General features: G+C 46.7%; 1 protein-coding gene across 2 annotated transcripts in view; it reads left to right on the forward strand.

Moving 5' to 3' along the window:
• Nucleotides 1-21,241, forward strand: part of HIP1 (huntingtin interacting protein 1) — a 320,025-nt gene that overhangs the window by 205,575 nt on the left and 93,209 nt on the right. For both annotated transcript variants that reach the window (XM_030222554.1, XM_030222555.1), the window contains exons 15-16: nucleotides 7,970-8,058; nucleotides 11,806-11,922. In XM_030222554.1, the coding sequence (XP_030078414.1) occupies nucleotides 7,970-8,058; nucleotides 11,806-11,922 (206 nt within the window). The remainder of the gene's footprint in view (nucleotides 1-7,969; nucleotides 8,059-11,805; nucleotides 11,923-21,241) is intronic.

Below are 21,241 nucleotides of genomic sequence, written 5' to 3' on the forward strand. Positions count from 1 at the left end.
GCTGTGTTTGCAGAGGTAATGGGGATGAAGTTGGGCATAGAATTTAAGAGAGCCATAAAGGACACTGGGCGGGGGGTGGGGGGGAACTAAATGCATAAATGCATAAAAATGATATTCCATGGGTTATGTATTCCCTCCATCAGATGGAGACTGAGAACCACTGGCTTCTAAGTCTAGAAATAGGCTGTGCAGTCCGTCTAAAGACAGTCTTTCTCAGTCTCCAGCAGATGGTGGATGTGATAACCCTGTGCAGTCCCAGTCTGGTAGTTATGCCTAGAGTTCTCTGAGAGTTTAGGGAAAAAAAAGAAAGAAAGAAAAGAGATTCCTTTTCTTTTTCCGCTCATGGCTGGACTGGGATGGAGGCCCACAGGGGGTCTCCTTTTTCCTGGGGGTGACACACCTGGTTGGCGGGTCTCGTCCCCCCTCCCCCTGCCTAAAGTGCCTGTTTGTGCCTTGACTGGTCTTCTCTACCTAGTGGCGGACAGGCATCCTTGAGAGCCTGTGGGGGTCTGCCTTAAGAAAGAAAGAAAGAAAAACTTATCAGCCTTCTCTTTGCAGCACCAGGCCTCCCTCCTTCTAGTCAGTTTTCAGTGGCAGGAGGTCTGGGCATCTTTGGAAAGGGTTTCTGTTAGCAGAGAGTGCAGCATTTGTGTGACTGCGATGAGCGTGGACAGGCTGAAAAGGTGCGCATTCTGTCAGTGAAGCAGTCTAGACCTGGCAGGGTATACAAATTTTGTGTGGACCACGGAGGGGCCACAGCCAGAAGGATATTAGGCTGCATAGAGAGGGGTATAACCAGCAGAAGAAAGAAGGTGTTGATTCCCCTGTATAAGTCGCTGGTGAGGCCCCACTTGGAGTATTATGTTCAGTTTTGGAGGCCTTATCTTGCTAAGGATGTGAAAAGACTTGAAGTGGTTCAGAGAAAAGTGACGAAAATGGTAGGGGGCTTACGTAGCAAGACCTTTTCCAGAGACAGGAAGGTGGTAGAACTAGAGGGCATGAATTGAAGTTGAAAGGGAGCCGACTAAGGAATAATGTCAGGAAGTATTTTTTTCACTGAGAGGGTGGTAGGTACCTGAAATGCCCTCCTACAGGAAGTGGCAGAGATGAAAACTGTAAAGGAATTCAAAAGTGCGTGGAACAAACACAAAGGAATCCTGTTTAGAAGGATCGGATCCAAAGAAGCTTAGGGGGAGATTAGGTAGGAAAGCCATTGCTGAGCAAACTTCTATGGTCTGTGCCTTGATGAAGGCTGAATTAGATTTGGATGGGCAGGAGTGGAGCTTTTCGGGGGCTTTGACAACAACTTCAGAAATTTCAGAACAAGGCCAGTGCCGGGCAGACTTCTACGGTCTATGCCCCAAAAAAAGCAAGGATAAATGAAGATCAGGTATACATATGACGTATCACTTCATACCATATGCAATGAGTTTATGTTGTTTGGCAGACTGGATGGACTGTACTGGTCTTTATCTGCCACCATCTACGTTACATTCTGTCAGGAAACATGACTCTAGATTACCCCCAGTAGACAGTTATGATGACAGACACCAGCCTCAAGGGTTGGGGAGCCCATGATCTAGGCCAGGTGGCTCGACTGTTCAACAGACTGGATACCAGAGCGGTCCATCTGGTGCTGCAGTCCTTTCAAGACCAACGGGTCCAGTCAGACAACGCTACAGTGATGGCCAATGTGAATTGTGAAGAGGGCACCAAAAAGCCATCTGTTGACAGAGGAGGTGGCCCTTCTCATGGCCTGGGCAGAACATCATCAAGTGGATCTGTCTGCCGTTCATGTTGTCCAAGTAGATTTTCTCAGCAGGAATGTTCTGGATCCCAGAGAATGGAGCCTGAGTTGCAACCCTTTGAACTCATTGTGAGCAAGTGGAGCCTTCTGGTCATTGACTTGATGGTGGCTAGCCTCAATGCCAAAGTTCCCTGATTCTTCAGCAGATGCAAGGACTGCCTATCAGAAGGTTTAGGTGCCCTGATGCAGAAGTAGCCCTCTTGGGGCTCATCTATATGTCTCCTCCACCTCCCTCCAGCTTCTCCTGGGCAGAGTCATCCAGAGAATCGAACTCCACAGTGAACCAGTGGTTTTGGTGGCTCTGGCCCTGATATGGAGATTTGGTGCGGCTGATGGTGGACAAAGCGTTCCAGCTTCCGGTCTCGGAGGATCTGTTGAAGATGTCGGACCCTTCTTCATTCTGTCTTATGGCTTGGCTCTTGAGAGAGCGTGCTTGAGGAAGGGAGGGTATTCAGGTAGGGTGATCTCAACTCTCTTGTATTCTAGAAAGCGATCTACCTCCCTAGCTGTGGCATATCTTCAAAGATTGGTGTCACAAACACCAGTTTGCAATGTTGAAATCTTCTGGATTTCTTGCAGGATGGCTTGGACAAGGCTGTCGCCTTGATTTCCCTTAAAGTGCAGGTAGCGACTTTGGCGTGTTCCCATAGTATGATCAAGGGCAAACCTTTAGCTTCCCAGCAGGATTTGGTCCATTTTCTCAGGGCTGCTACTTCACCGTCCGCTTCACCCTCTTTGGGATCTTAACCTCGTGTTGTTAGTCTTGGTGTTGGCTCTTTTTGAACCTCTGGAAGACTACACTTAAGGACCTTACTTTGAGAACAGTGTTCTTGGTGACTATCACTTCAGCATGACAGATCTCGGGGTGCAGGCTCTCTCGTGTAGGAAGCACTTTCTGTTGTTTTCTAAGAAGGTAGTTCTGTGGCCTGTGCCTTCCTTTTTCCCCAAAGTGGTGTCAGATTTTCATGTCAGTCAGTGCTTCTGCCAGTGTTGTGAGAGCATAATGGATCGTTGGAGCAGCAGCAATTACACTGGCTCGATGTCCGTAGGGATAGGAAAGGAGAGGCAGCTGCCAAACAAAGCCACTATTGACAGGTGCATTAAGAAGTCTGTCTCATTGGCTTATCTTCTCAAAGGAAAGTTGATTCCACCATTTCTGAATGGACCGTACAAGTTTTTATCTGCCATCATTTTCTGTTACCATGTTAAAGCCCATTCCACTAGAGGTCAAGCGGCTTCTTAGGCGGAATGCTTCCCTGGTGCTACCTCTTGAGATTTGTAGAGCAGCGGTGTGGTCCTCTTTGCATACCTTTGCGCATCACTATCAGGTGGATGTGCAGGCTCGGTGGGATGCAGTTTTCAGGGCTCGAGTCTTTGAGGCAGAGCTTGGGGGTCCCATCCTTAATGGTCACTGCTTTGGTACTTCCCCTCTGTCAATGCCAGTCTGGAGGGATTGTATGGAAGGAGAAATGAGGTCTTACACGCTAATTTACTTTCCTTTAGTCCCTCCAGACTGGCACAGAGCCCACCCATCTCAGGTGTATTCTTTCTGACATTTTCAAGATTTTATGGTTTTGTTTCTCGGCTTCGCATTTGGGGCTGCAGGATGTTGGTGTAGGTGGTTCAACTCTGCTTTGTTTAGTGAAACATAGCAAACAAACAAAATAAAGGAACCAAGTAAAGAGCAGCAGCACAATGGCCTATGGCTTAGGCTGAGGGCTCTGTGCACTGAGAAGGCCTTTTTTGCAGGTGCGCTGAAAAATGGACCTGCATGCGTCCATTACACGTGTCTACACCAGCGCAGGGAACTTTTCAGCTCACCTTAGTAAAAGGACCCGTAATTTAGCTAAACTAGCCCAGCTTTCTAAGGGGTTGGAGTGTTTTTTTTATAACTTTCCTACATCTTTTGAGATGCAACTGTTCTCATTATTGAAATTCAGTGTATACACCGTTTCATCAAACGTTTAGTCGTACTACAATCTATATTTTCAAAACTGCTCCAACTTCTATCCAGTGCAACTTCACAGTCTGTGACTGATTCAGGAATATCCAGTACATTAACTTGTCTTCTTAAAGATAATACTTTATCCTTGAAAAAAATTGAATTGGGCAACGGATAAGAAAAATTATTAGATCTAGTTAAATGATCTTTCACGGAGAGAGTAGTGGATGCTTGGAATGCCCTCCCGCGGGAGGTGGTGGAAATGAAAACGGTAACGGAATTCAAACATGCGTGGGATAAGCATAAAGGAATCCTGTGCCGAAGGAATGGATCCTCAGGAGCTTAGTCAAGATCGGGAGGCGGGGCTGGTGGTTGGGAGGCGGGGATAGGGCTGGACAGACTTGTACGGTCTGTGCCAGAGCCGGTGGTGGGAAGCGGGACTGGTGGTTGGGAGGCGGGGATAGTGCTGGACAGACTTGTACGGTCTGTGCCAGAGCCGGTGGTGGGAAGCGGGACTGGTGGTGGGGAGGTGAGGATAGTGCTGGGCAGACTTATACACTCTGTGCCAGAGCCGGTGGTTGGGAGGCGGGGATAGCGCTGGGCAGACTTATACGGTCTGTGCCTGTGCCAGAGCCGGTGGTTGGGAGGTGGGGCTGGTGGTTGGGAGGCAGGGATAGTGCGGGGCAGACTTATACGGTCTGTGCCCTGAAGAGCACAGGTACAAATCAAAGTAGGGTATACACAAAAAGCAGCAAATATGAGTTATCTTGTTGGGCAGACTGGATGGACCGTGCAGGTCTTTTTCTGCCGTCATCTACTATGTTACTATGTTACTTCAAACAATTTGCTAACTATGCCAAAAATATTTTTAGTATCTAGTTTTTCCCTCCCTATGATCTTTGAATAAAATTATTTCCTTTTAGATGAAATAGTGTGTTTATATTTATGACTCTCTTGCCTCCATCTCCTCTGTAGGATTTTTCCTGCAAAGCCCATTTCTGTAACTTCAACTCCTCATCAAACCACTTACCTGATTCTGTCCTTCTAACTCTTCTAGTTGTCAGTGGGGAAATAGTCAATACTAACTCACTCTTCACATTCAATTCACAGAAAAGTTTATCTTCCTTCAAAATACCTGAAAAAGTCAAATCATCCATTTTATTCCAAAATTTAACTTGATCGATCTTGCCCCTTGTCATTTTCAACTGCATATTTGACTTGTTTATTCTCTTTTTCTCAATCTCCCTCCATCTAATGATAAATTCAACCAAGTAATGATCTCACCAACGTACTGGCTTACAAAAAATCCAAAAAGTGCCCTTTCTCATGTGATTTCCCCGGCCGAAAATGTTAAACCCAGTCAATCCAGGATATTAAAAAAGTCTTAACATCTTAGCATCATCTATCTGATCCAAATGCAAATTAATGTCTCCTAATACTAAAACTGAGCTATAATTAACCACATTCCTAAAATATATATAGTCAATAAAAATATCTCTCGCTTGCTGGCCATTTTCCTGGTGGGCAATAAGTTAGTATTCAGCAAAATGTATCTTTAAAAGCTTCATCCTTAACTGCACAAGCCAAGATTTCCAACTCAGGGAGATTGGTGCATTAGCTAATTTATAACCCAAAGGACATAATTCATTTAACCTGGGATCACCCCTTACAGTCAACCAGGATTCTGTTATAAATAATAGTCCTATCTGATGTTCACTTAGCAAATCTTTAACTATCTCTATTTTGTTGAGTACTGATCTTATATTTGTATAAAAACATGGAATGGGAGTAAATCAGAATCATAAGTTCATAGAGACACTCTCTTCAAATTAGTTCAAATTGTAAAGTTTAAGGTTTTAGTCCCCCTTTTCTTTCTCCTTCCAATATTAGAAGTAATTTCCTGTTGGCAAAGGTGTTGAACCAGGGGCGTATCTGAAAGTCGGCGGTAGCGGGGGCCGAAGCCAGAGTGAGGGGGCACATTATAGCCCCCCCCCCCCCCCCCCGCCATTTCCGACCCCCCCCCCCCCCCCCCCGCCGCCGTGGGTACCTTTGCTGGTGGGGGACCCCAACCCCCACCAGCCGAGGTCCGCTTCCTCCTGCCGCTGCGAGGTTTTTTAAGTTCTTCATCGGGATTCGTCCTCCGTCACTCTGTGCTGCTGTTCAAAGAAGCTGCTAGCTGAATGCAGTTTCGGACTGAGTCTGACGTCGCTGCTGCACGTTGTACGTGCAGGACGTCAGACTCATGTACAACGTGCAGCAGCGACGTCAGACTCAATCCGAAAACTGCATTCAGCTAGCAGCTTCTTTGAACAGCAGCACAGAGTGACGGAGGACGAATCCCGATGAACTTAAAAAAAACCTCGCAGCGGCAGGAGGAAGCTGGTGGGGGTTGGGGTCCCCCGCCAGCAAAGGTACCCACGGCGGCAGTAGGGGGGTCCAGGGCGAAATCTGCGGGGGCCCAGGCCCCTGTGGCCCCACGCAGACACGCCCCTGTGTTGAACAATCTATGAAATTAGGACTGCCAGCTAATCTCCCTGAATTCCCTCTTGTTACTGAATAATATATACAGGAGTACTGTTCCCAAGCTGCCCATCTATCCATTCTGCCCACAAAGCACCACTAAAAATTAAGGGCCCTGTTTACTAAGCCGCACTATAGAGGCGCCTTAACGTTTTTAGCGCATGCTAATAATATTCATGTGGATGCCTACACAGAGCGTGCAAATTTTGTTCATGCGCTAAAAACGCAATCGCACCTTAGTAAACAGGGCCTTAAAAGTCCTAAGACTTAAGACCAGGAGAGACTTCGTTTTCTAAAACGATAACAGAATCTACCCTGGAAATAAAGTCGCTGCGCCAGTCAGTGTGCAAAGAAGCACACTAAGAGGTGCACCTTAGGCGATGTGCCGAGCGGTGGCACACCGTTGTGCACGGAGATGAAATCTCGACCGCATCTAACGTCAGAATGAATGGGAGGAGCTTGCTCCCACTCCCTGAAGCAGGAAACAGCTGCGCTTCGTCTACCGTGCAGGGGATGGTAAAGGAGCTTAGACTGGAGGGATTTAAGACTCGACAGTGTCTGATGTCAGGACGAATAGGCGGAGCTTGTTCACATGCCCCGAAGCAGGAAACAGCTGAGCTCTCAGTCTAGCATGCAGAGATGTACTACAGTACAATACAAAAGAAAAAGAACAGAGGTTTATCCTAATAGATGTTTCCTAAATAAATATGTTTTTAACTCCTTTCAAAAGGTCAAATAAGATGGTAACTTTTTTTTAATGTAGACGGAAGAGCTCACTAGATCTGAACTGCCTGATAAATGAAGGATTTCTGTATTCTAGAAAAAGAAGGAAAGAAAAATAACCTAGACGACCCTACTTGCGAAATGTTAGAGTGAAGAGGAAATGAGGAACAAACCGATTAAATATTCTGGACAAGTACCATCAAATAGTTTAAATATCAAACAAGCTAACTTAAAAGTAAATGTGCTCCTGAAAAGGTAACCAATGCAGATTTATTAGCAAGGGAGCTGCCCTATCAAAACTTTTAAGGCAAAAAATCATTTTAGCAGCAATGTTAAATCAACTGAACACAAATAGTATAATCCATTACAGTAGACTAAATGGGACGGGATCAGTGCCTGGACCCATGGGAGCCAACTTTTATAGGGGCTTCTAAGCCCAGTGGAAATAACCACCCCCGGACATATACAAGGAATTTTCTCAATATTGGGGGTGCTCAAGCACCCACAGAGCTGGCTCCTATGCCTGGACCAAAATAGAAAAATGCTTTTTGGCAAATAAAGATCGTATATTACAAACCTGCCGAAGCCTGAAAAAACTGTACACAGTACTGCATTGACTTGAGATTCTAATGATATAATGAAATTCGCTCCACTTTGAAAGTTTTATCTTTATTAAGTTTTTATCTTTAGTTTTATCTTTAAATTTGAAACCATGAATGATACTGTAGTTTTCTGAGGAGAGCAGTAAACAGGGCTATCACAAGGGACGGGCAAGAAGAGCGACCTCCCTGGGCACTGAGCAGAGGGAGGGACATCACACTTCCCTTTTGAGTTGGGTGTGGGGGGAAGGTACAGACGGTGAAAATGTGAGCCTAAAAGAAAAGGGGGGTTACTGAAAGCAATCCTTGCCAAACACCAGCAGTTTCTGTGACCATATCTTCGGTGAACCTGATCCATGGCCTGTTCTTTATTTGCAGGGAAGGCCCAGGCAAACGAACAGCGCTATACCAAGATAAAGGAAAAGTATGCAGAGCTTGTCCAAAGCCACGCTGACCTGCTGCGCAAGGTGCCTACAAGTTTACGGAAAGTGGATAAAAATTAGGTTTTCTTGTCACACTGCCTCTTATTTTACTACTAGTAAAAAAGGCCCGTTTCTGAGAAATGAAACGGGCGCTAGCAAGGTTTTCCTTGGAGAGTGTATGTGTGAGAGTGAGCGAATGTGTGAGAGTGTGTGTGTGTGTGTGTGTGTGACAGAGAGAGTGTGAGTGGGTGCGAGTGACAGTGTATGTATGAGAATCAGAGTGTGTGGCAGGGGCCCCTCTCTCCCTCCCTCCCTCCCTCCCTCCCTCGCAGTTCCAGGGTGCCCTGTCCCTGCCTCCGAGTTGCAAGGGCATCCCCTCCCTTCCCTCCCAGTTGCAGGGTCGTCCCAGTACCAGGGTGTGTCCGAGTCCAAGGGTGTCCCCACCCTCCCAGTTCGAGGGCCACCTTCCCACCCAGTTACAATAGCTGTAGAGTTGTTTGTGATAGAGCAAGAATTTAAAAAGGCGAATGTGGAGCAGCAGCTGTTAGGTTTCTGTGGTTATGAGTGTATGAGAATGACGGCAGCGTGGTTGAGTGGAAACAGAGATTAAGGAATGGGCTTCGTTACTTACAGTGGACGTGATTGGCGCATTGATCCTGGAGTAGGATGTGTTAGATTTGCTTGGTTTGGGTTGAGTGAAGGGGGATGAGGGGCGCGCTCAGTGGTGTGCTGGAGCAGGCTTTCACAGGCTCTCGAGAGCCGTTTGTTAAGTTTTTAAGAATTTTGGGAGCCGGTTCTCCATGGCTACTTTAACAAATGGATCCCAAAATGTGGGCTTGGGCCCCTCCTGAATTCTCTTTTACTTTGCTGGCGAGAGAGAGCCCCCTGTTAACAATTTACCAGCACACCCCTGGGCGCGCTGGAGTGGGACCGGTGCTCTGACCGTCCATCCCCCCTGGCGAGTTGCCGGTGGACCCCGTGCTGTCTCCGGGCTCAGTCACCGTCAGCGACCCTCCTCCCCGATGGACACTCGCACCAGCCAGTCGGTTGCCGTCCCGCCACCCTCCCTCTTCGTCCTGTCCGAGATTCGTAACGTGGACTTGGAGAGGAGAGGGAGGGCGGCGGGACGGCGAGCGAGCGGCTGGTGCGAGTGTCCATCGGAGAGGAGGGTGGGTGAGGGTGACTGTGGGCGGAGGGACTGGTGTCCAGCGGCGATTCGGGAGGGGGGAGGGAGAGGACAGCAGCGACTGTGTGTCCAGGTGAGGGAGGGAGGGCGGACGGGGGGTGCAGCAAGGCAGCTGGAGCGCCGTGTCGGGGAGGAGGGCGGGGGGGGTGCACCGTGCAGCCAGCGTGGAGGTTTTCTTTGGTTTTGTCCTTACCTGCCCTCGACGTCATGATGTTGACGCGAGGGCGGGGCTGACAGTCTGTGGCAAACCGGATATCTCTGGCGCCTCAAGTTTCCAGCTGGAGGCTTCAATTAGAACGTTGGTGGTGCCTTTTATATAGAGAGATTATTATTTCTTTTAACGTTAACTCACATCTTTGTCAATAGTTTGAGGTAAATTACATTCAGGTGCATCCATTATGCTTATAATCTAAGTTTAGTATATGAAGCAATAGAGGGTTAAGTGACCTGTCCAAGATTACAAGGAGCAGCAGTGAGATTTGAATGGTTTACCTGATTTTCAGTTTGATGTTTTAACGACTAGGCTACTCCACAGCCAGAAATTATTATATAGTAAGCATTTGGAATTGAGATTCTAATGTAAAGGGGTTTAGGGATTTGGATTGAGCTCTCCTGCCTTTTCTCAGTAGCTCAAAGTGAGAGTACTACACACGTAAATCAGGAATTTCAGAGTTTTGTGTATCCAACTCCCAGTTTCCAGACCCCAGCAGTCATGTCCCGCCTTCAAGTTTGAGCTATCTGTGTCTGAACTCTTAAATTCTCACAGTTTCATAATTTCATGAGAAGAGTGCAGGAGTTTGGGGACCAAGTGGCTGAAACACACTGAGAGCCAAGAGGTTCACGCTGTTCCAGGGCAGTGCCAGCAGCAAGCTAGGAATAATATTTTGGGTACTGACCCACACATTCTGGACATGAGTCATGTCCGAAACATAATATCGTCTGGGATTTCTGCTTCGGTCCCTTCTCATCTGATAAAATTCTGTGGAAACACACAGGACTAGATTCGCTAAATGGTGCTCAAAATTTGATGCTGGAAAAAAACAATCGGCACGGAACGGTATTCTGGATGGGCAGCCTTTATAGAATAGCAATGTAGTGGCGGGATCTGCATTTAACTTTGGGCTCATGAATTTATAGCAGATCTCCAGCATTCTGTAAGACTAAGTGCATCGTTAATGAACGCCTCTTACCCGCCCATGCCCTTCACATGGCCACGCCCCCTTTCAGTTGCGTGCTGAAAGATTTGTGTGCAGATCTTTACAGAACAGAGCTTAGCAAAATGTGCGCACAAATCCTAATTGGAGACAATTAACTGCAATAATTGGTTGTTAGCGCCCAGCAGTGGCGGCCCTACCATTAGGCCAACTGAGGCGGGGGTCTCAGGCGGCACTCTCCTCTTCCCTTCCAACCTTTACCTTATTTTTTTTTTCATTTCCAAAATGCGGGGAGCGATTCCCATAGGCTGCCCTGCCTCTGGCACCGGCCTCATCTCCCTGCTGCAGCCCGCCTCTTGATGGAACTTCCTGTTTCCTCAGAGGCGGGACGCAGTACAGTGAAGAGGCCATTTGGAAAAGAAAAACATAAGATAAACACGGGGAAGAGGGTTGAGGAGGGAAGGGGGAGATGCCAGACCGGGTCTGGGCAGCATCTCATCCCTGCCTTGGGCAGCAGATTGCCTTGGGCCACCCCTGGTGCCCAGTTATTGCTAGTTATCAGCTCGTTACTCATTTAAAATGTGCGCCCAAATCTGAGCACGCAGTTTTAATCACCATATATAGAATCCATGGGGTAATGTCACCGGAGTATTATTGTATGTACATGGATCAGGGAGAACTCCAGAATCCTCCACAGTAACAAATAAGGATCTTCTGCACATCTTGTCATGGGATTTGCTGCAGAAAATCTCTTAGGATGTATTAATACCATCAGAGGTAGTAATTTTGTGTAGACCCCCTAATTCTATAAAAGTTGCTAAAACTTATGCGTGCACTTTAATTGAGTAGTGAGGTGGTTAGCACCAATAATTGGCTTTTTAACAAGCAATTATTGGCACCAATTAGATTTAATTGGCATTTACGCATGGGGTCCACGCCTATAATTTATGCGTAATCAGAAAAAGGGGGAGCAGAAATGGGAGGGGCATAAGCATAACGGGGGTGTTCCTAAAATTAACACACATCGTTATAGAATAACGGGGATGTACGTTTGTAGCACGTTTCAGTTGGTGCAAATGGCCATCTCTAAAGTTAGGTGCGATTCCTGGGCTTAAGCTCTATTCTATAAACCGTGCCTAACGTTAAGTGCGGCTTATAGAATAGCACTTTTTTTGCACCATATATAGAATCTAGCCCAGAGTGTCCAGTTGGTATTTGAAACAGCTGCAGAATTGCTCTATCTGCACAAACTTGTAGGAAACATTCCCCACTCATCCTGGTGCTGGTTCTCTGTGTCTTTTTTGGCTGCTGTATTGTCACCCCAAAAGTGAACATATCAAGAGTAAGCCAGGAATGTACAATCCTGTGATGCTTCCCACAACCAGTGTGAGGTTATGCCCCAACTTTGCTTCCGATAGTGATGATGGCTGTCATGTAACTGTTGTTCCCCAGAATGCTGAGGTGACCAAACAAGTGACTACCGCAAGGCAAGCCCAGGGGGATGTGGAGCGAGCAAAGAAAGATTTGGAGGACACCTACCAGCGGGTGAACGAACACATGCAAAGAAAGGTGAGCAAGGAGCAGCGAGTCTGGGTGATATTCACGACTGCACCAGAAGAGAGAGGAGAATAGGAAAGGAAGCAATGTTCCCTCTAAGCTCTGGGGAGTCTTCCAACTGCATTCGTGCCAGTAGAGGGTGGTGTTTCAATATCATGTTTACAATCACTAGGGGCAGGCAGGTTTAATGGAGTCCTGCAGAGCTTGCCTGTCTCTCGCGATTGAAAATGGGATAGTGAAACAGCACCTCCCACTGGCAAGAATGTAGTTAGAGGACTGTCGCACAGCATAGAGGGAACATTGAGAGCAAGTAGCTAGAAGTGATGAGCACTGCTTCACCAGGAAAGGAAGCAAGATAGTTGACCAAAGGTGACAGTCACTGCTGCCTTGGGGGTGGAATGCAAAAGGTTGCAGGTGATAGTCGCTACTGAACCAGGAGAGGGAACAGGACAGTGAACCAGTGGCATAGCCAGACAGCCAGTTTTGGGTGGGCCTGAGCCCAAAGTGGGTGGGCACAAAATTTTCTCTGCTCCGCCCTCCCTCCCTCCACTATACCCACCATTTCTCCCTCCTCTCCACTCCTATGCCTACCATTTCTCCCCCTCCCCACCTATCCCCTCTGAATGCAGCATGTGTCCCTCCCCTCCACCTCATACACAGCCAAGACTTCTCCCTTCCTCACCCCTCCACCCCTTTGCTGCATCTCCCTCACCCACCAACCAAGCCTCATCTTTCCATCTTCCCTCCCCCCTGTGCAGCATCTTTCTTTCCATCTTCCCTTCCCCCTGTGCAGCTGCTGTGTCCCCCCGTCTTCCCTCCCCCATGTGACATCTTCCCCCCCCCCCCCCCTCGTGCAGCTGCAGCATCTCACCCTCCTTGCAGGCCCGCCCAGCAGCAAAGTTCCTGACGGCGATTCCAGTCGCAGCGATTCCCACACGCTGCCTGCCGGCTGCCGCTCAACAATCTCCTCTCGCTACTAAGCGCTAACCCGGAAGTCTCTCCTGCAGAGGAGAGACTTCCGGGTTAGCGCTTAGTAGCGCGAGGAGATTGAGCGGCAGCCGGCACTGGCAGGCAGCGTGTGGGAATCGCTGCGACTGGAATCGCCATCACTCAGGAACTTTGCTGCTGGGCGGGCCTGACCCGAACTTGGATGGGCCCGCCCGTGGCTACGCCCCTGCAGTGAACAGACTGATGTGCAGTGACCGAGAAAGAGATTTCAGGTGATAGTGTCTGATGACCTTAAGATAGATTAGGTAGAACCAGAGGGATATTGGAATTTACAGGGAGAAGCATAAGCAACAGGAAAAGAAATCTACCGGTGTTTACTTTGAAAACACTTTAGTTGGTGATACAAGAAATACTATAAAAATGGTGCAATCATATCCAAGAATATAAAGAGAAATCAATCATTAATACAATTATGAACAAATTACATAAAGAATCGTCAAACTTTTTAGTTTATTCCCACAACAAATACCCCTCCCAACTTTCCACCAACAAAACAACCCCCCTTTCTCCCCTCACAGCAATCCAGGAGACCTTGGTTCTTATAGTCTAAAATTTACCGATATTTAAAAGCAGTTATCCTGTCAACAAGTGCTCCTAACCGGATAATTGACAGCAAACAGGATATTTAGCAGCACTAACAGGATATCCCTTCAGTCCACCTCAGCACTATCTGCACAGAGCTAGGGAGTTTCATGAACGGAGCTTGACTAGAATGTGAGGTTATCTAGTTAGTGGCAATATTCAGGCCATATAGCTAACTGGATAGTTAGAACAGCAGAAGCAGTATCCTAACCTTATCCAGTTTGAATATCATCATTAATCGGGTAGCACTGCCAGTCGGTGCTGATTCCTAGATGCCCGGCACTATCCAGTAGCCAGTATCTTGATACTGGTGCTGAATATCCAGTAGCGTTTTACCCATGGTGGCTAGCATTTTAAAAGCAGCTGACTCGCAGGCTGAATTGGTTCCCAAAGTGATTCAGCCAGCAACGGGCAGTGCATTTGGTGTCCTCTGCCAGCATCAAACCAGGATATTCAATGCCAGGCCAGATCACAGGACCCCACAGTCAGTCACTCACATGGGAAAAGCATTCAGCTTACGGGGATCTTACACATGCTGTTCTTCAAATGTAGTAGATATCATCCAATGCAAAAAACGTGAAAAAGGATGCTATGTTGGAGAGACAGGCCAAATGCTTAAGACGAGATTGAATCTACACAGGTACCACATCGGAAACTATAGTGCTAACCAGGGTAACATCTCTGTAGAACAGCTTTTTGCCAGACCAGAGTACTGCACTAATGACTTTATGGTGAGAATTCTGAAAGGAAATTTCGAAAACCATCCTTTGACGTTAAAATGATGACATAGTAAATATTTTGGCACCCACCAGACAGGATATAACAAAGATCTGGGTTTCCTATCAATATAAACCATAAAATTATACTGTTTTGTAACCCTTTAATCACCCATCCATCTCTCCCTGTTTCTCAACCCTCCTCCCTACCCACCCCTACCTTCCCCATGAGACTGTCATTGGAATGCTTTTATGTTTCACAGATATATTCTGATATATGTCATCATTTGCTTATTTCTGAATTTCTAATCTGAAGAAGATGGGTTACCTTCGAAAGCTCATCATAAAAATGTATTGTTAGTCCAATGAAAAAAATGTATTTTATTTCATTTCTGTGTATTACCTCTTGGGATGAATTTCCCTCTTTGATTGTCCAAATGATGGTGTCCCTTTGAATCATGGAGTGCAAGCCAATGGAGGAATCAGAAGAAGACCCAGTTTTAGAAGGACTCAGTAAACCCTCTGGGTCCTTCATTCTCAAGTTCATTAAAAAGATTAGGGTTTCAAGGGCACCAAATTGCAGGCATCCTTCTACGAGCTCTAAAAATCAGTACTCTGGTTACTGTGGTCACCAGGAGGACTACAATCCCTATTGAAGGTAGTTTGGCTCTCCTGGACCCTTAGGACAGGAGGAACTATAGGTTGCCAAAACAGGCCTTCAAATCATCTGGTCTGATGGTACAAGCAGATCTGCAGAATCTGTGTATTTCTTCAGAGCCTATATTTGGGGGCCTTTATTACATTGGATACAACAACTACAGAGAAGTCTGGAAGCAAGTCAGCTAAAGTTTGGAACAGCCTTGCTGGTTGACACTTTGTGTGACCATGTTGGGAGCTCGCCTAGGGCTCTGGTCACAGTGGTCTCAGCTTGATGGCTGCTTTGGCTCTTTCTCATTGGCCTGCAGATACAATTTTCAAGACTTAAGTTGGCAAGTATCCCTTTATAACAGGAAACTCCTCTTCAAGGAGGACACTACAATACATTAAAACACTTATATTCTACATTTACCTACAGAGTTCACTGCAGATCACAAAAACCTTAGAGCATTCCTAGTAAAATTCCAATAACATCAATTAAAAATTCTCTAATACAAACTTTTTAAATAAATATGTTTTCAATGCTTTTCCTAAATATCATGTAATCACTAATCATCCTAATGTCTGGACGTAGATGTTCCAAATTTGATGGCACTTCATAATCCAAGGATGATGTTTAAAAAGTTTCACATTTTCGACAGTCGGAAATTGAAGCAAGACTAGCTTCCATAGGGAATAAACTCTCAAACCATGAGGTAGTCATATGTGAGTCAGTTAGTAAGATGGTGAATCAAAGCTGAAGAGCTCGCCAAAAGACAAGCCCTGCACTTCAAACAGGGGAAGTGCTGGTTGGCATTGTTTCAAGGAGACCTGGAGATAATTGGCTAGGCAAACAAGCCACCTCTCAGTCAAGGGCAGTTTCAGTCCTCTCAGAATTCTCAAAGGTTTAAGAATGGACAGTCCAAGGCTTCTTGTGGAATCTCTGCTTCCCAATGAAGGATGGTGCATCCCTTCCAGAAAGCTCCTGATAGGTGACCACTTGGATTCTATCCAGAGTGGACTCTGATCAAGTCCATCCAGTGGATTTTAATATAATCTGGCATGGCTATGAACTGGAATTCACATCTCCTGTTTAAGATGCCTTCATAGAATACCCCGTGCAGCTGGGGTGAAGAGAAGGGCTGTAGAAGTTACTGTGGAAAGAATACTACTTTTAGTAGTTTTCATCCCAAGAGATGAGAAAAGTAGAGATCACTGAGAAAGGCTGGATCCCTTTCTCCCATCCTAGATCTGAAAAAAGTGTGAACAGTTGCCTGAGGATTCCTTAGTTCCACACGGAGAACATTTGTTCAGCTATCATGGTGGTTAGGAGAGGAGAGGCCCTTTTTTCATTAGGTTAATAAATAAAAATAAAACAAACAAAGAAAAATAAATAAATAAATGGTACTTTTTTTTTTTTTAGTGGCCTAACAATACATTTTTGACTAGCTTTCCAAGGCCAGAGCCTTTTCCCTCAGGTCAGTACAGTATGAGCAAAATGTGACAATATCAGCATATATAAATGAAAACATAAAAGCATTCCAAAGACAATCTCAAGCGGAAATGGTATGGATGGGGTGGGGGGGGGGGAGCAGGTTGAGAAGTAGGGAGAGATTGATGGCTGTTCAGAAGGTGGGTACTAGAGGCTCCTGCCCCATTAATTCATGCTGTCTTAGAAGCAGATATTCAGCGGCATATAACCAAAATGCTGCTGAATATCTTCTTTTGGGGTAGTCCGGAAGTGGAATCAAGGCAGACCCAGAAGTTGCCACAGATAATCAGTGAAAGGACTTAGAAAATGAACCAGACAAGTAGGATTGCATAACATGATAGTTCAGTTTTATAGTTTATTAAAATTTGACATATTATCTTTCCAAAACTCGTAGATTACGGCAGTGTACAATGAAAAGTAACAGAGAAACGGGGGATTTTCATGCCTGTGATTTGTATTACTATTTTTATAACATGTATTTCTCGGGGGTCACGTGATGCCTGCTACCTAGAAGGCAGCAAAGAAGAGAGGCTCCGCAATCCTCCCATCTATATCAGCTAATAGTACCAGACTAACAGGCTGCGATTTGGGGGAGAGTCGTGGCTAGAGAAGAGGACTCACCTTGGCAGTCGATTGAGGGAGTCCCCCGCGAGGTATGCCCACCAGAGCCCCCAAAAAGTTGTCTAAAGCAACGAGTAACCGCATGGACAAAATGGCGGGGGAATCACCTAAGCAGGCAACACTGGTGATTCCAACAACAGACTGGGCGCAGGAGATCTCCCGGTCTGTATCGGCAGCACTGGAGGACAAATTAAACAAATTGCAGTCCGCTGTAGACGAAATAAATGAGAAGTTTGACTCACATACGACCCGCATCGCGGAGGTGGAACACCGGATCTCCGCCAGAGAAGAGGAGGCGCAGGCCGTTGCAGCGCAAGTCGCCACTCTTCAAAAGAATATCACGGAGTTGCAAGAGAAGGTAGAAGAGCATGAAAATCGGGCGCGACGAAATAATCTGCGGGTGATCGGGCTGCCTGAAACCGTGTCCGACAAAGGCCTGTATGACTTCTTTGTAAAATGGCTACCAAACCACTTAGGCCTGGCGGAACAGGAGGGCTATTTCTGCTGTGACAGAGCACACCGTATTGGAACACGAGGCGAGGGGAACACAAGACCCCGGACGGCAATAGCCCATTTCATAAACTGGCAGGCGAAGGAGAGGATTTTAAAAGCGGCAAGAATGAAGGAAGCGCTCCTCTACGAGGGACATCGCTTGATGCTATTTAATGATTACTCCATGCGCGTGGCCCTAATGAGGAAGGCAATGGCGCCTATATGTACTGCTCTTTACAAAAAGGGGGTCAGATTCGCGCTGCTTTATCCGGCCAAGCTGAGGGTCTGGGTGGATGGGAAGAATCAGCTGATAAACGATGTGGCTGGAGCGAAGGTTTTTTTGGAAAAATGTAACCAGGAGAAGGCTGCAGAACACCCAGAGCCGGAATAGCAGAGAGCTGTGGACAGGGACGGTGAGGCATGATGCAGAGAGTGTTAGCGCCATGCTGACAAGGGGACTGCGGACATTTTGCCTGGCTTCGAGAGGCTAAGAAGTGAACAATGTCTACTGATATAGCAGGAAGCCAGAACACAACCTATACTCAAGATCCCGGGAAGAAACGGAGTGGGGACCAGCGCAGTACCTGAGAGAAAATGCTTATCTGATCATCTCTGTGAATATGTTTCTGTTTTTCCCTTTTGGGGTTTGTTGGGCAGTTATGAGACAGTCACAGTTTTAGAAAAGGGGGAAGCAGAAACAAAAAAAAAAAAAAAAAAAAAAAAAAAAAAAGTATGGTTTGGTATTGTTTTGAATTAAACTAGTTAGGGTGGGGGGAGGGGTTGGATGTCCTTTCTTTAAGCTGTTGTGGGTAGGTGAAGGATGTGGGGAAGTATTTTGGGAGGGAGGGATAGACAGGAGATGGGGGGTAGGAGGGAGCGAGGGAGGGAGGAGGGTGGGGAGAGGAATGAGTGTGTGTGTGATTGGTGTGTGGAAGTGAGTGGAAGAGGGGTGGGCAGGGGGGGAGTAAAGGGAACACAAAATGGAACTAAGATCCAGGCTCTGATCCAAGGAGGAGGGGGACGGAGAGGAGTGTGGGAGAGAAATGGAAGGTCTCTGAAGGGGCGGCGAGAGGGAATTCACTGGCTTAGCTGGGAGGCCAGTGAATGGAATACTAACATAATGATAACAAGGAATCCCAACTATGGTGCCAATGGTTAATCTGAAAGTGGTCACTCTTAATGTAGACGGGCTTCATTCTCCGGTTAAGAGAACGAAAGTGCTCTCCTGGCTGAAAAGGGAGAGATCCGACATAGCTTTCCTCCAGGAGACACACTTGAACATAACAGAACACCAAAAACTCCGGAGGAGTTGGGTAGGAGAGGTAGAATATGCTTCATACAACTCTAGGCAAAGGGGGGTGGCTATTTTGATACATAAGCAACTGCCCTTTAAAACACAGAAAGTGATTGCGGATAAGGAGGGTCGATATGTGCTGGTACTGGGAGACCTCTGGGGACAGAGTATCTTACTGTGTAACATTTATGGACCCAACATTTACTCCCATAGATTCTTCTCAGAGTTAGTGGCTAAAGTGGTGCCCTTCCCGGACTGTCACATAGTGATGGGGGGAGACTTTAACTGTGTAGCGGACCAGACGGTGGATTGTAAACCCAGGAAGCTAAGGGGGGGGAATTGGGGGAGCAGAGGGGTAAATTTTTTATCATCCCAGCTAGGGCTGGTGGATATATGGAGACTTTTGCACCCACACGATAGCGAATTTACCTTCTATTCCCACCCGCATAACACCTACTCCCGGATTGATTATCTGCTTACCACACCATCTCTGCTTTCTAGGTCCTCTGGGGTTCACATAGTGGATTGCGCCCTTAGTGATCACTCAGCAGTTACTATGACAATATCTTTTGCAGGGGGAAGGGAAGAGAGGGTGTGGAAGTTTCATCCTTCACTGTATCATGACAAAGAATTCAGGGAATACATACGAACTAAGTGGATAGATTATCAAACATATAATCAAACAACGGATGTAGATGTCGGCATGTATTGGGAAGCATCGAAAGCGGTGATGAGGGGTCACATAATAGCTTACACCGCGGGGAAAAAGAAGGAAAGAGAGGCAGACCTGCTGAGACTGTCTAGTGAATACCATCAATTGAGAAGAACACATATAGGTACTATGAATGCAAGAGATCGCTCACGCTTATTAGAGGTTAGACACCAGATAGATGACATCTTGAATCAGAGGGCGCAACGGGATATATACTTCCAACGTTTTAAACTATTCAAATGGGGGAATAAAGCTGGGAAACTACTGGCAACACTGGTCAGGCCATATCGTAAAAGGCAAACCATTACAGCTATCAGGGATGAGGCAGGGATAGAACACACCACAGATAAACATATTACACAACAATTCGTCACCTATTACAGCTCCTTATACGGGGCAAGAGGGTTTGACTCCGAAGCATGCGAGGGGTTCTTTCAAGATATTTGCATACCTACACTTACACATGACCAATTACAAACCCTTAATGGTCCTATAGTGGAACAAGAGATCAGACAAGCCATCAAGTCTTTAAAGCTGACCAAGGCGCCAGGACCAGATGGCTATGGCCCAGAATATTATCGAATAATGGTGGACTTGGTGGCGGGCCCCCTGGGAGATTGGTTCAATGGGATTGTGGAGAACAACTTACCTATACAAAACAATATGGCCCATATAGTACTAATACCAAAGCCGGGCAAAGACTTAAATCAGGTGGGCTCATACCGACCCATTTCGCTGCTCAATCAGGATATTAAAATCCTGGCTGCCATAATGGCTCGGCGAATGAACGGGGTGATCTCTTCCTTGGTTCATGAGGACCAGGTGGGATTTGTCCCGGGAAGGCATGCCTCGATGAATATTATGAGAGCCCTCCTGGCTATACAGGAATGTAGGGGCAGAGGGGGCCTGGAAGGGATTGTGGGGTTGGATATGGAAAAAGCGTTCGACAGCATTTCGTGGCAGTATTTGTTTTGGGTCCTGAGCCGTTATGGCATATCAGGGGCATACATATCTTGGATTAAAGCGCTTTACACCCTCCCTGTGGCCAGGTTGCTGCTCAATGGCACACTTACAGAGAGTTTCCCCTTACAACGGGGAACCCGGCAGGGATGCCCCTTGTCACCGCTTCTTTTCTTGCTAGCTATAGAACCGTTAGCAATAACAATCAGGGAAACAAGGGCCATGAGGGGGATCAGGGTGGGCAGAAGGGAATTTAGAGTAAATCTATTTGCAGATGACATCTTAGTATACCTGGCTAATGGGCCTAGGGATCTCCCCCGGGTGCTGGCAATAATAGGTGATTTCGGGGATATATCGGGGCTGCGGGTCAACTGTTTAAAATCAGAGGTGCTCCCGTTATCAGGAAGCACTACAGACCCGGGCTGGTCGGGATTGCCAATACCCCTAGCACGAGGAGCTATGAGATATCTGGGAATCTTTCTTAGTGTTAATACATTGATATTCTACAAAAAGAATGTGGTCGATATAATAGAAAATATCAGGAAGCTGTGTGACAGATGGAAGCACTTGCCGCTTTCCCTGATGGGCAGAATAGCCCTAGTTAAAATGGTTTTGCTGCCAAAGATCTTATACCCATTACAAGCGGCTCCCATATGGCTGTTAAGGAGAGACGAACGTTTATACCGATCTATCATACGTTCCTTCATTTGGCAGGGGAGGGGAGCGCGGATAGGGCACCAGAAGCTCTCTCTGAGTAAGAACGAGGGAGGCCTGGCACTGCCTGAACTACGCCTATATAACGTGGCGGCACTTATGCG

Source organism: Microcaecilia unicolor, chromosome 13 (genome assembly GCF_901765095.1).
Source record: "Microcaecilia unicolor chromosome 13, aMicUni1.1, whole genome shotgun sequence".
NCBI lineage: Eukaryota > Metazoa > Chordata > Amphibia > Gymnophiona > Siphonopidae > Microcaecilia > Microcaecilia unicolor.